Source organism: Giraffa tippelskirchi, chromosome 6 (genome assembly GCF_054371585.1).
Source record: "Giraffa tippelskirchi isolate mGirTip1 chromosome 6, T2T-mGirTip1v1.2.pri, whole genome shotgun sequence".
NCBI lineage: Eukaryota > Metazoa > Chordata > Mammalia > Artiodactyla > Giraffidae > Giraffa > Giraffa tippelskirchi.
The window spans coordinates 98,662,941-98,677,818 of record NC_137280.1 but is presented as its reverse complement, the minus strand read 5'-3'; the positions used below and the strand labels follow the sequence as shown (position 1 = coordinate 98,677,818).

At 41.6% G+C, this 14,878-nt stretch overlaps 1 protein-coding gene and 1 long non-coding RNA gene across 12 annotated transcripts in view; one reads left to right on the top strand and one right to left on the bottom strand.

Annotated features, from left to right (window-relative positions):
- The window catches only part of ACSL6 (acyl-CoA synthetase long chain family member 6), a 65,383-nt gene extending 64,796 nt beyond the window's left edge, over window positions 1–587 (bottom strand). For 7 of the 10 annotated variants that reach the window (XM_081500191.1, XM_081500180.1, XM_081500181.1 and 4 more), the window contains exon 1: window positions 280–515. Coding sequence is in view for 1 of the 10 variants with exons in the window: in XM_081500169.1 (XP_081356295.1) it covers window positions 280–381; window positions 518–539 (124 nt within the window). In the remaining 9 variants the exon portion in view is untranslated. The other 3 variants (XM_081500193.1, XM_081500169.1, XM_081500190.1) reach the window with 3 other exon arrangements.
- On the top strand, window positions 30–13,964 carry LOC145510067 (uncharacterized). Of its 2 annotated transcripts, XR_014056657.1 has the most exons (3): window positions 124–618; window positions 2,217–2,358; window positions 10,417–13,964. It is a non-coding gene; the product is annotated as an uncharacterized LOC145510067 (long non-coding RNA). The 2 variants fall into 2 exon arrangements; XR_014056658.1 differs by lacking the exon at window positions 2,217–2,358 and having other exon boundaries at window positions 30–618.
- The last annotated feature ends 914 nt before the right edge of the window (window positions 13,965–14,878 follow it).

The window sequence follows — 14,878 nt, the reverse complement described above, 5'->3', positions numbered from 1 at the left end:
CGGGCCAGGTCCGGACGCCCCGCGCGCTCACCCCCGCGTCGGAACCGCCGAGTCCCCGGGCGGGGGAGGGGCCAGGCTGCAGAGCCGACCGGCCCTCTCCACCCCAGCCCAACGTCAGGACTCGGCGTTCTGGGGAAACGGGCAGGAGAGGGGCGCACGGGCGACGCGCGCGGGGTGGTGACGCCGCGCACCTCGCCAATGCGCGACTCTTACCCCTACCCGCGCGATCCTGGCTTTTAAGGCTGGGCAGACTCTGGGTGGCAGAGAGGTTGTGGTCACCTGTTCTAGTAGTCGCACGTGCTGCTGCGCCGCTTCCCGCTGACGCTAACGCCCCCAGGACCTCAGTTTGCAGACACCGGGAGCCTCTGGGTGTCAAGCCCTCTAACGAAAGAGGAGAGAGGTCGATAAGGGTCTAAGTAGGATCTGGAAAAGTGGCTGTTAGTCCGGATAGTGCCCATATTCGCTGGGAACCCCAGATCGCACATCTCTTCTTCTGGAAGATTGAATCTGAGCTCACCCAAGGTCACAGGAGGCTGCATGTGGTCACAGGCTGCCACACGGGGTCACATGAGGTCACAGAAAGCCACATGGAATCACAGGTGTTTCACCGAAACACAGGTAATCCTGGTCTTCACACACAATCATATGTGGCACATGAAGCCTCTCAAGAGGCCCCTCACAGCTACAAAGAATGGCCACACAGGCACCCAAAGACCGGGATGGCTACACTGCTAGCTGGCCAGTTGTGTTACCAAACTGAACTCACCCAGCCTGAGGCACCGCAAACCTAATCTACTGACACCAGGTTTTGGTGAGGGAAAATATAGTGTTTATCACAGTGTTATAAGCAAGGGAGTGGAAGATAAGCTCCAGATCTACTTCAAGTTCGTCTTTGAGTTAGGGTTTTTTTCTTAAGGGATATGAACAAACAGGCTGAAACTGATCCTCTTGTGACATTTCTGTGACATTTCTTCATTGCAGTTTTGAAACAGGAGGGAAGGGGCCAGGGCACAGCCTTTGAAAGAATGGGATTTTCTGAGGACAACATGGGGCTTCCCAGGCGATGCTAACGGTAAAGAACCCACCTGTCAATGCAGGAGACTAAGAGACACAGGTTCAATCCCTGGGTTGGGAAGATCCCCTGAGAAGGGCATGGCAACCCACTCCAGTATCCTTGCCTGAAGAATCCTATGGACAGAGGAGCCTGGTAGACTACTGTCCATAGGGTCTCAAAGAGTCAGACATGACTGAAGTGAATTAGCACGCATGCAGGAGGACAACATAAACTACTAGAACCAAATGGGTCCAAGATGGTGGATGAGTCAATTTCCACCAGACCTTAATCCCCAGTATACAGTGGTTGTAACAAAGCAGCAAGCTAAGTGACACCTCCACAGGTGCCAGGACAGTTCCAAGTTCCAAGACTGACCATCAAAGACCCAAAAGAAGCCAGTGGCCCAATTCCTGGAAACCTCCACCCCTTCCCCAAAATAACTGGAATAATCCTGCCTATTAAATTACCCAGCCCATAAAAACTAACCAGGCCATATTTCAAGGCCTTCTTGCCTGAGATGGCCCATCTTTCTGTGGAGTGTTCTTCTCTCTAAATAAATCCATTTCTTACCTGTCACTTTTGCCTCTCACTGAATTCTTTATGTAATGAGACATCAAGAACCTGAACTTCATTAAGTCCTGAAACCAGGTGTGTGATTCAGTTTCAAGAGTTAGGATGTCCCTGGCTTATGATACTCTGGCCAAGTGGTCCATGGCGTGCAGTCTGTTAGCTCATCTTGCCCTGGAGAAACAACCTGAGTATATTAATGATGATATCTCTAATAGCTTTTAGTACATTAATGATGTTATCGACAAAAGCAATTTTAGTCATCTGACTCTGGTTGATTACTGTTTAGTTAGCACAGGGTTGGTGTCAGACAGGACTAGAAAGGGGACAAAGTTTTGGATAGAGAGATTAATCATAAGCTAGGTAAGAAAATTCAATTTTAGGGAGACATGGCTTCAATCCCCACTCCTGTTTTAACTTTCTGCCAAATCTTTGAGGGAAGAGAGTGATGACCATTCTAGCTATTTCCTGCTGAAATGAGGGCACAGTCCTGACTCAATTGAAAATGGAAACATTGCATACCAAGTAGGAAATATTTCTGAGATCCAGGTCTTGCACCTTTGGTGCAACAGCTTACAGTATGTTTTACAATCAGGTACCCAGTTAGAAGCAGGAAGAGGAGTGACAACCCCAACTTAAATGTACCTTGGTAAACAGATCTCACTCTCTGAGGAATTCAGAAGAGTAAGCCTGAAAACCAGTCTGAACCTGGTACTACTGGGGAGACTTGTCACCAGGTAATGAATTTCCTAATTTTATCTAAGTAGGTCTTAACTTCTGATGTGGTATTAACATATACATAACAGATTCTATTAGCTACTACACATATGTTTCCTTTTTCTGCTAAAATCTAATCTAAAGCAATTTTATTGTCAAGTATTAATCTGGCTAAAGAATCTAATGCCTTCTTCTGGGAGGCTATGGCTTGAGTTGTTTCATCTGTCACTAATATTCCTAAAGTAAGAGGAAGATTTCATAAGGTTGAGTTGGCAGCTGCTAGCAGATATTGTTTTGAGAACAGCTGGTGGTGTCCTTGAGTCTGATATGGTTAGTTCAGAAAATTCAAATTCTCGGTAATACAGGAACCAATCTGAAACCATGTCCACAAATGGCCACCCAGCTCTATTTTGAATGCTTGAACCGCAGTTACTCTATTTTCACTTCTAAATGTATTTTTTCCTTAATGGTTAAAGCAGATGTACAATGTATGTTCAATAAGCATAGACTGTTCCAATTTAATTTAAATGATGTGTAAGCCAGAATGACTTCCCCAGATCTCAATATGTGAACAATTTTTTGATCATTTACCCTTTTGTTTGCAAATCTTTCAACAGATCAAAGTAGTTGTCCCTGTTAGTTGTCCCTAATAGATGCCAGGATGATTACTGCCTCCCTGAATCCATCATGTCCCTCAGTGCTAGACCTTCTTGTTTACATACATATCTAAACAGATATGTATATCTGCTATATCTATCTATCTACTTAGAGAGAGGGATCTTTCTAGTTGTCTACATTGGAGAAAAACTAATCAGACACAGTGAACAAGTTCAGAGGTCTGATTATGGAGAAACATTTTATAGGATATGCATTTTATCCATTACACTAAGTTGTCACACCATCATCGTACATGTATTTTTAGCGGTAGACTTACAGCAAGCAGTGATATATGTCATGAGTAGTTATACTCTGATAATTTCACTAGAGAATTGTCCTTCTATCCTGAACATCGGGGGCAACAGTATGGTTAGAAGTAAAACAATAACTTTCTATTTTGACAGTAGACAAACATTTGGTAAACAGTTCAATTGAATTAGTAGGATGGGTCTTACAGGTCTGGTCTAGATTCTTGAGTCAGCAGTCTACCACTGTTTTCGTCTTCTTGTCTGGATGTGGGTGTCATTTGCAGTTAGTAGTCCTTTCCATAGATCAGTCCAGTGAAAAAACTCTCCTTAAATGGGAAATATTAATTCAAGAGTCAGTTCCCTTCAGTTTTGCTGTGCATGAGCTGGTTAGGACTCCATAATAAGGATCTTTTCATCCAGGTTGGAGACAGTCCTTTGACTGATGCCTTTTCCAGTATGCATAATTTCCTGGTTGCAGGTCATGGGGCATCTGCTCTTCACCCAAAGACAGACTGCTGTGATAAGCTTCAGAAACAAATTTAGAGTGTCCTTTTAATAATTCAATAAAACTTACAATAATGTAACATAAGAACAAAGAATTATCTGGGAAATGAGTCTTAGATAGTAAATACAGACCTCACCTGGTGACTCAGTCTGTAAAAAGTCTGCCTGCAGTGTGGGAGACCCAGGTTTGACCCAGGGGAAGATCCCCTGGAGAAAGAAATGGCAACCCACTCCAGTATTCTTGCCTGGAGAATTCCATGGACAGAGGAGCCTGATGGGCTTACAGTCCGTGGGGTTGCAAAGAGTCAGACACTACTGCACAACTAACACTTTCACTTTTCACTTTCACAGACCTCAACTAACAGAACCAGAATCTAATATACACTGAAACATAATCTTTTTCTCTCTAAAGTCACCCTCGTTTCTACCAACTGTAGCTAAATTAAAACTAATTTGTTTGCAAAATGCGTCTGGTTTTAATAAACTTGGCCTGATTATTTATATAAGTGTAATTGACCATATGCTTACCTAGCGGCACAGTTGTAAAGAATCTGCTTTCCAATGCAGGAGACATGGGTTCGATCCCTGAGTTGAGAAGATTCCCTGGAGAAGGAAATGACAACCCACTCCAGTATTCTTGCCTGTGAAATCCCATGGACAGAGGAGTCTGGCCAGCTACAGTCCGTGGGGTTGCAAAAGAGCTGGACATGACTTAGCAACTAAGACAACAACAACTGATCATATAGATTCTTTTAAATTGGCTGTCCTGGAACTTTTCATAAGGAATCTTAGATTGAACTTCTTAAAAGGATTCTCAAGGCCAGGAAAGTCATGCCAAGGGCTTGTCACAGATTCTGCTTATGATATCTGTAGATATGGGTGAATTCTTCTCTTTTCAAGTCCCCCCTCTCCCGCCAAATACCTTGCAATTCCTGCACCTGTCAGGAGATGATCTTCCTTATTCACCTGATAAGGCTGCTGGAAACCCAAGGGCGGGATCAGGGAGAGAGAAAAGATAAATGTTTCAGTTCTGCTTATAAAGGTGTAATTTATCAAGCTGCTGGAGTCGTAATTAGCTTAAGGGGAAAGCTTTCCTTGTATCTAAAAAACATAGATTAAAAGTCAGTAATATTTCAGATAAAGACCATAACAATATTATATTCAGCAGCTCACTCAGTGCTATGTGACAAATCCTTTTTGTTAACAGTTTTATACAGCCACTGGGATTCTTTAATTTCTTACTCAGTTCAGTGGCATAATCTGAAACTTATCAGAAAACTGTATTTTCTATGAATCTTCTTGAAGATGAAGTGTTTTTGCAAAAGCATCAGAGTACAACAATAACTGTCTGTAAATGACAAAAACTTCAAAAGGCATTAAAGATCTTACTACAATGCAACTGACAGAGAAACTTGGTTAGTGCTATGACAGACAGCATTGGAAGATAATAATTAGAATTATGACTGATAACATTTTATCAGGACATATCAAATTTTTTTAAGAATTCCATATAATTTAAAAATATATATGTTAATAATATTTATCCATACAACATAACCTGAGAAGGTTTATCACTCTTTGACAATGCTTCCCATGTAATTTAACATACCAAATAATCCTACTTAGTTTAATATCTCTCTCCGAGTTGCTTCTCTGAGGAACCAGAGATCAAATTGCCAACATCTGTTGGATCATAGAAAAAGCAAGAGAGTTCCAGAAAAACATCTACTTCTGCTTCATTGACTCTGCTAAAGCCTTTGACTGTGTGGACCACAACAAACTGAAAAATTCTTCAAGAGATGGGAATACCAGACCGTATTACTTGCCTTCTGAGAAATCTGTATGCAGGTCAAGAAGCAACAGTTAGATCTGGACATGGAACAACGGACTGGTTCCAAATTGGGAAAGGAGTATGTCAAGGCTGTATATTGCCACCCTGCTTATTTAACTTATATGCAGAGTACATCATGTGAAATGCCAGACTGGATGAAGTATAAGCTTGAATAAAGATTGCAGGGAGAAATATAAATAATCTCAGATATGCAGATGACACCAGCCTTATGGCAGAAAATGAAGAAGAACTGAAGAGCTTCTTGATGAAAGTGAAAGAGCAAAGTGAAAAAGCTGGCTTAAAACTCAACATTCAAAAAACTAAGATCATGGCATCTGGTCTCATCACTTCATGGCAAATAGATGGGGAAACAATGGAAACAGTGACAGACTTTATTTTCTTGGGCTCCCAAATCACTACAGATGGTGACTGCAGACATGAAATGAAAAGACACTTGTTCCTTGGAAGAAAAGCTATGACCAACCTAGACAGCATATTAAAAAGCAAAGACATCACTTTGGTAACAAAGGTCTGTCTAGTCAAAGCTGCGTTTTTTCTAGTAGTCACATATGGATGTGAGAGTTGGACCAAAAGAAAGCCGAGTGCCAAAGAATTGATGCTTTTGAACTGTGGTGTTGGAGAAGACTCTTGAAAGTCCATTGGACAGCAAGGAAATCAAACCAGTCAATCCTAAGGGAAATCAGTCCTGAATATTCATTGGAAGGACTGATGCTGAAGCTGAACTCCAATACTTTGGTCACCTGATCTGAAGAACTGATTCATTGGAAAAGACCCTGATGCTGGGAAAGATTGAAGGCAAGAGGAGAAGGGGATGACAGAGGACGAGATGGTTGGATGGCATCACCAGCTCAATGGACATGAGTTTGAGTAAGCTCTGGGAGTTGGTGAAGGACAGGGTAGCCTGGCATGCTGCAGTCCACGGGGTTGCAAAGAGTTGGACATGACTGAGCAACTGAACTGAACTGAGATGCTTCAGGGGCCCTCTGGAAAACTCAAGGTTAGCTAGAGGTCAAATCAATTTCAATTAGAATTTGATCTCTCAGAAGTTTGCCAAAAATATCAAAAAGTTTCAAAATACTTGATCAAATAGGGTCATAGGTCACTGTGAAATAGTACTTATCTACTTGACCAAACTGACAATAAAAGTTATCAAAAGCAAATATAAAAATTTACAACAAATTTCTTAAAAGCTTGTAAAGAAACTTACAATGTTATCAAAAGCAGCTGAATGGTAAAAAACAAAAAACAAAACAAAAATCTATGGAGACTTTCGTGGTGGCTCAGTGACAAAGAATCCCCTAGCCATTGCAGGAGTCATGGGTTCAATCCCTAGCCCAGGAAGAACCCACATGCCCAGAGGCAACTAAAGCCATGTGCCACAATGATTGAGACTGTGCTCTAGAAGCTAGTAACCACAACTACTGAGCCCATGAGCCACAACAACTGAAGCCCATGAGCTTTAGAGCATGTGCTCTGCAACAAGAGAAGCCACCTCAGAGAACAGCCCTTGTATCACAACTAGAGAGTGATCCTGTTTACTGCAACTAGGGAAAAACCCAAGCAAAGCACTGAAGATCCAGGACAGCCAAAAATAAATAAGTAAAAAATAAAATTACAAAAATAAAACCCAAAAAGCTCCTTTGCTCTCTTAACAGAGAGAGAAATTAAATACAGGATTTTTACTATCTTATCTTTAGTATTAAAGTTGATTTACTTAATTAAAATCATGCTAATCTTAGTCCTGACCACTCATAGAATTCTTTTCTAAAGATGTTTTTTTCCTCTCACAAACCTTCTACAACTTTCTATAACTATGTATATTAGTCCCTTATTTTCTTTCCTATTTAGAAATAAACAGCTTTCAGACAAAATTATTTTCCCTTAACAAAATACTTTTCCATTCCTCATACCTTTTACCTTGCATACAAAGATGTTTTTCTTATTAATTTTTAGTTTTAATTACATATATTAATGAGAATTCTCAACTCTTAAAAACCTTAATTTCTAGTGAAAACAAAGAAGCAAGCAATTCTGACCTGTCTCTCATTAGCATTCTGTAGGTTGGCAAACTTATAAATATATTTGCAATTTCTAAAAACATGTGTGTATTATTTACCAAAAATGTCTTGGTGTGACACCAAACCTATTTATTAATAGTTCTAAATACCTTTTAGTTCAGTTCAGTCGCTCAGCCATGTCCAACTCTTCGCGGCCCCATGGACTGCAGCATGCCAGGCTTCCCTGCCTTCACCAACTCCTGGAGCTTACTCAAACTCATGTCCATCGAGTCCGTGATGCCTTCCAACCATCTCATCCTCTGTCATCCCCTTCTCCCACCTTCAGTCTTTCGTAGCATCAGGGTCTTTTCCAATGAGTCAGTTCTTCAGACCAAGTGGCCAAAGTATTGGAGTTTCAGCTTCAGCATCAGTCCTTCCAATGAATATTCAGGACTGATTTCCTTTAGGATGGACTGGTTGGATCTCCTTGCAGTCCAAGGGACTCTCAACACCACAACTGTGGTCCTCCAACACCACAGTTCAAAAGCATCAATTCTTTGGCACTCGGCTTTCGTTATAGTCCAACTTTCACATCCATACATGACTACTGGAAACACTATAGCTTTGACTGATGGACCTTTGTTGGCAAAGTAATGTCTCTGCTTTTTAATATGCTGTCTAGGTTGGTCATAGCTTTTCTTCCAAGGAACAAGCGTTTTTTAATTTCATGGCTGTAGTCACCATCTCTAGTGATTTTGGAGCTCCCCCCAAATATAAAGTCTCTCGCTGTTTCCATTGTTTCCCCATCTATTTGCCATGAAGTGATGGGACCGGATGCCATGATCTTAGTTTTCTGAATGTTCAGTTTTAAGACAGCCTTTTCACTCTCCTCTTTCACTTTCATCAAGAGGCTCAGCAGGGTCTTTAGTTCATCTTCGCTTTCTGCCATAAGGGTGGTGTCATCTGCATATCTGAGGTTATTGTTATTTCTCCCAGCAATCTTGATTCTAGCTTGTGCTTCATCCAGCCAGGCGTTTCGAATGATGTGTTCTGCATATAAGCTAAATAAGCAGGGTGACAACATACAGCCTTGTTGTACTCCTTTCCCAATTTGGAACTAGTCTGTTGTTCCATGTCCAATTACTTCTTGACCTGCATACAGATTTCTCAGGAGGCAGGTAACATGGTCTGGTATTCCCATCTCTTGAAGAATTTTCCACAGTTTATTGTGATCCGCACAGTTAAAGGCTTTGGCGTAGCCAATAAAGCAGAAGTAGATGTTTTTCTGATACTTTTAATGTCTCTGTAAAAGGAAGCCTATGTTCAACAATTAATGTTCCAGTATCTTATTTTATTTAGGAATGACTTAGATGTTTTTAAAACTTTCAACACTTAATTTAGCAAAACTTTAAAGTTTCATGTTACCCAAGTCTGGAAAGACTATTTTTAAGTATACAATCCTAAAACATGATAATTCCTAAAGAGTTTACCTAAAAGCTTTTATCTCATTTATATTTAATTTACTTATAAAAATTTCATCATGGACTTCCCTGGTGGTCCAGTGTTAAGACTCCATGAATCCAGTGCAGGGATGCAGGCGCCATGGATTCAACCCCTCGTCAGGAAACTAAGATCCCACATCCCATGTGGCTTGGCTAAAAAATAAATAAATAAAAATATTCTAAAATTTTCATCATACCAAGTTATTATCTGTTTCCTGACAAATTTTGCAACAGATATAATAAGATCATATTTGACATCTAGTAAACCTAGGTACAGTAAAACTATTATACTTAATGTTGGTGCCTCTAAAGATATGTCTGTATTAATTAAACCAATAAATTTAAACTAACTTTAATACCAAATACCAATTTAATATGGAATATTTTCCAGTTTATGTGAACTAGAAATTCATTTGGGTTACTTTTATTTTTATATTTCCTTAAAGCCAATTAAACAGAGCTTATTTAGAAATTAATTTTGGTAAGACCATCCAAATACAAAGATATATATTTATAACACATACATGGACATATAGATAAACACAACCAGAGATTTCATAGCTTCATTTTAAAACTTAGTTATGAAACACGTATTACAATATAAAACTCATTAGTTTATAAATAACAGTTGGAATAAGTTTTAAAAGACCTCTTTTTCCTTTTTTTCTTCAGTTGAAAAAGAACTAGAGATGGTCTAGATAAGAGAAAGATGAGTTCCTGAGAGCCAATCACAAAGGCACAGGGAGAGAAAAGCAAGTTCCTTTTAGAAGGACTTTTTCCCTTAGGGTAAAAGATCTGAAAATGATGTTTTATCAAGCCAGCAAAATCGGTTTTAGACTGTTAAATGAACCTCATTTTGGTCATAATTTCTCCAGAGCCTAAAGAATATCATGACCATGCAGTGTTAACCAATGTAAGTTTGACTTTAGTCACAGAACCATAAATAAAGGTGGTCCCATTTCTTAGGATGCAACATAAAGGGCTATTTTTAGGAACTGAACTTTTGTTGCCCATGTCTGCCAACTAAAACAGTGCCCCTCCTTTAACACAAATACACCCTCACACATATATATAAGATAAAAATCAAACCAACTCCAAAGCCTCAAAGAAAAACCATTTTCCAAAGCCTCACTTCAATCCAATAGCATAAAAACCTACCCATAAGGAATTTCCTCATGTGTCCTTCTTTTTTACAGTTCTAGTTGGTAGACGGCATTATAATTTAGAGAGCCATTAGGGATCATTGTTCTCCTGATTTTAAGGAGTACTGAAGTCAAGCAGTGTTACAATAAAATACAATTTTTTTTCCTTTTCACAGGTGAACAACTAAAAATTTCTCAATTCTGCAAAATACACCCTAGAGGGCTACAAGATGGAAAAGAGCCTTGATTATCTATTATTAGCTGTTCACAGCCAGTGTTGTCAAATATCAAGCAAACAAACAAATCAACACAGAGTGGTCTCTCAGGGTCACAGTTTCCTAATCCAAAAGGGAAAATCCCAATCAATGTCCTGCCAAAGATGGAAGCAAATACAACAGAGAAGAATACCCTGTTGATGTCACACATGAGCTCTGCTACTTGCCAGAGACATCTCAACAAGTCAATGCCTTGCGTCTTTCATCACAAAATTGAGAGCTCCATGGGTCAACAATGCCTGGTCAGCAGTAAGCCCGTGGGGCTGTCCATGAGGCAGAAGTACTCAGGTAGCTGCTATACAGGATCTGAGAGCCACCACTGGCCAGCGGCCAATGTGCCATGGACAAGATGCCTACACAGGATGGTGGTCCCTTTGTGGTTGTGAAAATTGTAACTTAACCAAACTTAGGGCTGCTCACCTAATGCTCAACAAAACCAACCTACTGATGCCAGGCTGTGACAAAGGAAAGTACAGCATTTCTTGCAGAGTGCCAAGCAAAAGAGTGGCAGATAAGCCTCAAATCTATTCCAGCTTGGTCTTTGAGTTAGGGTTTTTTTGTTTTTGTTTTTTTTTAAGGGGAAGAACAAAGAGGATGGTATTAATCATCATCCATTTCTTAATCCAAGTTTTCAGAGTCAGGATGTTTCTAGTTTTTGGTTCTCTGTCCAGGTGGTCCATGACTCAGGGTCTGTTAGCTCATCTTGCCTTGGAGAAAAAAGTTGTGTTTGTACATTAGTGATGATATCTAATAATAGCATTTTTAGTACACTAATGATGTTATTGACATCATAATCATCTGACTGTGGTTGATGACTATTCAAGTTAGTGCAAGATTGAGCTCAGACAGGACAAGAAAGGGAATAAAGGTCTGGATAGTGAGATTAATCATAAATTCAGTAAGGGAACTCAGTTTTAGTGGGACTTGGTTTCAGCTGAGCACCTTCTGTTTCAATGTCTAGGACTGAAAGGAGCAAGCCCAGTTGCACATTGTTCTGGGAGAACAAATGTAGTTATTTTGGTAGGCTCCAGTGAACACCCACGCTGGATTTCAAGGTTACTTTCTCCAACACTCTTGCTTATTCTCAAAACATGAATGTACCACCAGGCCTCCAGCACCGAGGACAGCGCCCAGGCAGCCCAAGCCTGTCTATATGGAGCCATCCCAAGCCAGGCAGTAGCTGACCCAGGCAGAAAAGGGGAGGAAATCAGAGAGCAGAGGTCAGGTAGCTGATGGTGGAAGGGCCAGAGCTCTATTCAGACCCACCAGAGCCTACCTATCCTATGTGCATGCGCGCTCACAGCTCAGCAGCTAGGGTGTGAGTTTGTGTACAGGCACAGGCCTGTAGTAGCGATATATGTCATGTGTGTGCCCAGCCTGTCTATACACCTTGTGCGTGCAGGTGTGCACGTATATACCTCTAAGACACTTCTTGTGTTTACAATAGGCACTTCCATCTTCTTTCCTATTGTAAAGTTGGGACTCCAGGGAGAGATGCTCCTGCTGGAACTCAGGCACAGCCTGGCAGGGACTGTGGAATTGTTCATGCTCCCAGATCGGCAGGGATCCTCCAAGAGGGTCTCATATGGCTGTCAGAATACCCTCACTTTACTCCCACTGGCAGCAGATTAACTAAAGACCTTCTGGTACTCAGGAAGAAACACAGAGGAAGGTAGACTGCTGGGCAGAAAGAAGATATCTCCCCAGACCAGGCAGTCTTACAGAGGTGAGCAGGCAAGGAACCCACAAAGCATTTGTTTGCAGAGCAAGGAGCCCAAGAGCCAAGCCTCAAGCCTGACACCCAGCCCTCCTCTGCAGCACTCACCTGCAGAAGTTTTCCAGGTCTTTGCATAAGTCTGGGTGGCCTCCTCTTCAGAGTGATGTCATGGGATACATTTAGTCTGACCTCCTTCAGGATGTAACATCTAGTTACTATTCTTACAGATGCCTCTGCTACTTGTGAATATTTTAATTCTTAAACCTGTGCTGAAGCTGTGACACATTACAGCTTCACTGTGTTTTCCTTTTTTTCACTGAGCATGGTTTGGTCCTCCCTGAGGAATGCGGATAGCAAGACCAGATCCCTCTCCTCTATGGGTCTGTTCCTATCACTAGGTAAGGGGTCTTGTTCTTTCCTGTCCTGGGCTTCAGAGCTTTCCTCTCCACTCTGTGGTTTTCCATCTATGCACCATTTGTGAGCTTGGGAATTTGTGACTCTACATGGGTGTGGTAATCATGGAACCCAACAGGAGTGAACTGGGGGCCCAGAGATACCTAGGCAGAGCTGGAGGATCCTTGGATTTCTCTCTTTGTTGTCAGTCAGCCACAGGAGTGGTCAGTGCTGTTTATGCCATCTCCTCCCAGATCAGCATCTCTGAGAGGGCAGGCAGGCAGGATCCCGATCATATTTTCAGCCTTGGCACAGGGCCTGACCCAAAGAATGCAGAGAACATTATCACATTTAACAGAGCAGGAAAATGAAGTCTAGCGATGAGAGCATCTGCCTCAGGTCACCTAGCAGTTCTTGCCTCCAGACTCTCGTTTGTTCATTCATTCAGCTCTTTTTTACTAATAATGTGCCTGCCCCCTGCTGGGCACTGAAGGGGCAGGAGAGACAAGTAGGAAGCAGCAGTAATAGCAGTCCAGGGTGGTGAACATGATGAGACACATTCAACCCAGGGGAGACATCCTGGGGAGAGGGAAATTTTTGAGTAGGGCTCTAAATCTTGCCAGGCATAAGGAGTGGGACGTAGGACACCACTCCCAGTCCTGGCTCTGATTCTGTCGTGCGGAGCAGCCCTGAGCAAGTTTCTGTCCCTCTCTGTATTCACTGGTATAAGGAGAGGTGGATCTAGAGGCTTCTGGGCATCAAAACTAACTAGCAATAACTCTGATTCCTCTCCATCACCACAAGTGGCCACTTTCTGTTCTGCAAGGCCTCATGTCCATTCTAAGTCCAGCCTTCTAGTGACACTGACAGCCAGTCAAAGATGGACTCAGTTACTGTGGACCCAGGTTTTCCTACACTTAGGACATCTGGGCCAGGCTTCTCCGACAGTGATGGACCCTCTGTTATTTGAGCTCTCCAATATTTTTGAACACTCTCCTATTTTTGGATAGTTCCCCACATTGTAAGTACCTCCTTCCCAAGGTAGAATCCAGAAAACTCTCTTATCCAGCTGCTCTTGTAGGAAGGGGTAGATAAGTGACTTAGACTATACCAGTGAGATGAACCCTCATGAGCCTTTGATTCAAAAGCCAGCAATGAGCAGGTGAGAGTCCTACATGTGGCCTCCATCTTGCTGACACAGGCAGGTAGCAGAACTGATGAATAATAGATAGATTTGGGAGCTGTTTCTGAAAGCTGAGATTTAACCCTGCTTCTTGAGCCCTACCAACTATGCTGTAAGCTTCCTAACATTTTAAAATATATTCTCTTTCTGCTTAAAGTAGTGAGTATGAATTTTGTTGTTTGCAACCAAGTACTCAGGCTGACCTACTCACTGCCCCACTGTTAAAGGTCTTTCCAGCCCTCTAGAGGGTGGACATGGAGCTGGGCACACAGCACAATGTACACCACCCCCACCACTGTACACACCAGGAGACAGAGGTGCTGGCTGCTGGGCCTGGTTGAGCCAACCAGACCTTTGTTTCTCTTTACTGTGACAACCACAAATCTGGACAGCTGAGCCAAGAAGTTGAAATGCTATCCAGAGGAAAGGTTTTGAATATATGATGAAATGGTTGCAAACCATGTTCAACCCATGTCTTTTATTGAATAGTAGTGCTTTCCCCCCAAGTTAATAAAATTGTTCAACATAGAAATGTTTGGAAATTATCCCCAAGGATAATCACCAGTGCAATTTTGTGTATTTCATAATAATAATAAGTGTTTATATAGTGCTTAGTATTAATATGGGTCAGCCATTATTTCTAAGCATTTCTGACACACGATTTACATATGAGTTATGGACCGAATTGTGTCTTCCCAAAATTTACATGTTGAAGTCCCCCATATGACTGTATTTGGAAACAGGGCCTTTGAAGGGATAATTAAGGTAAAATGAGCTCATAAGGGAAGAGTCCTAATCCAGTAGAGCTGGTGTCCTTACAGGAAGAGGACAAGACACCAGGAGGACACACATGCAAAGTAAGGTCTCGTCAAGAATCAGCAAGAAGGCAGACATCTACAAGCCGCGAGAGGCCTCACCAAAAACCAACCTTCCTGACACCTTAATCTTGGACTTCTAGCCTCCAGATATATGAGAAAATAAATCTCTTTTGTTTAAGCAACCCAATATGTGGTATTTTGTTATGGCAGTACTGGAAAACTAACACAATATGTTAACTCATTTAATCATTA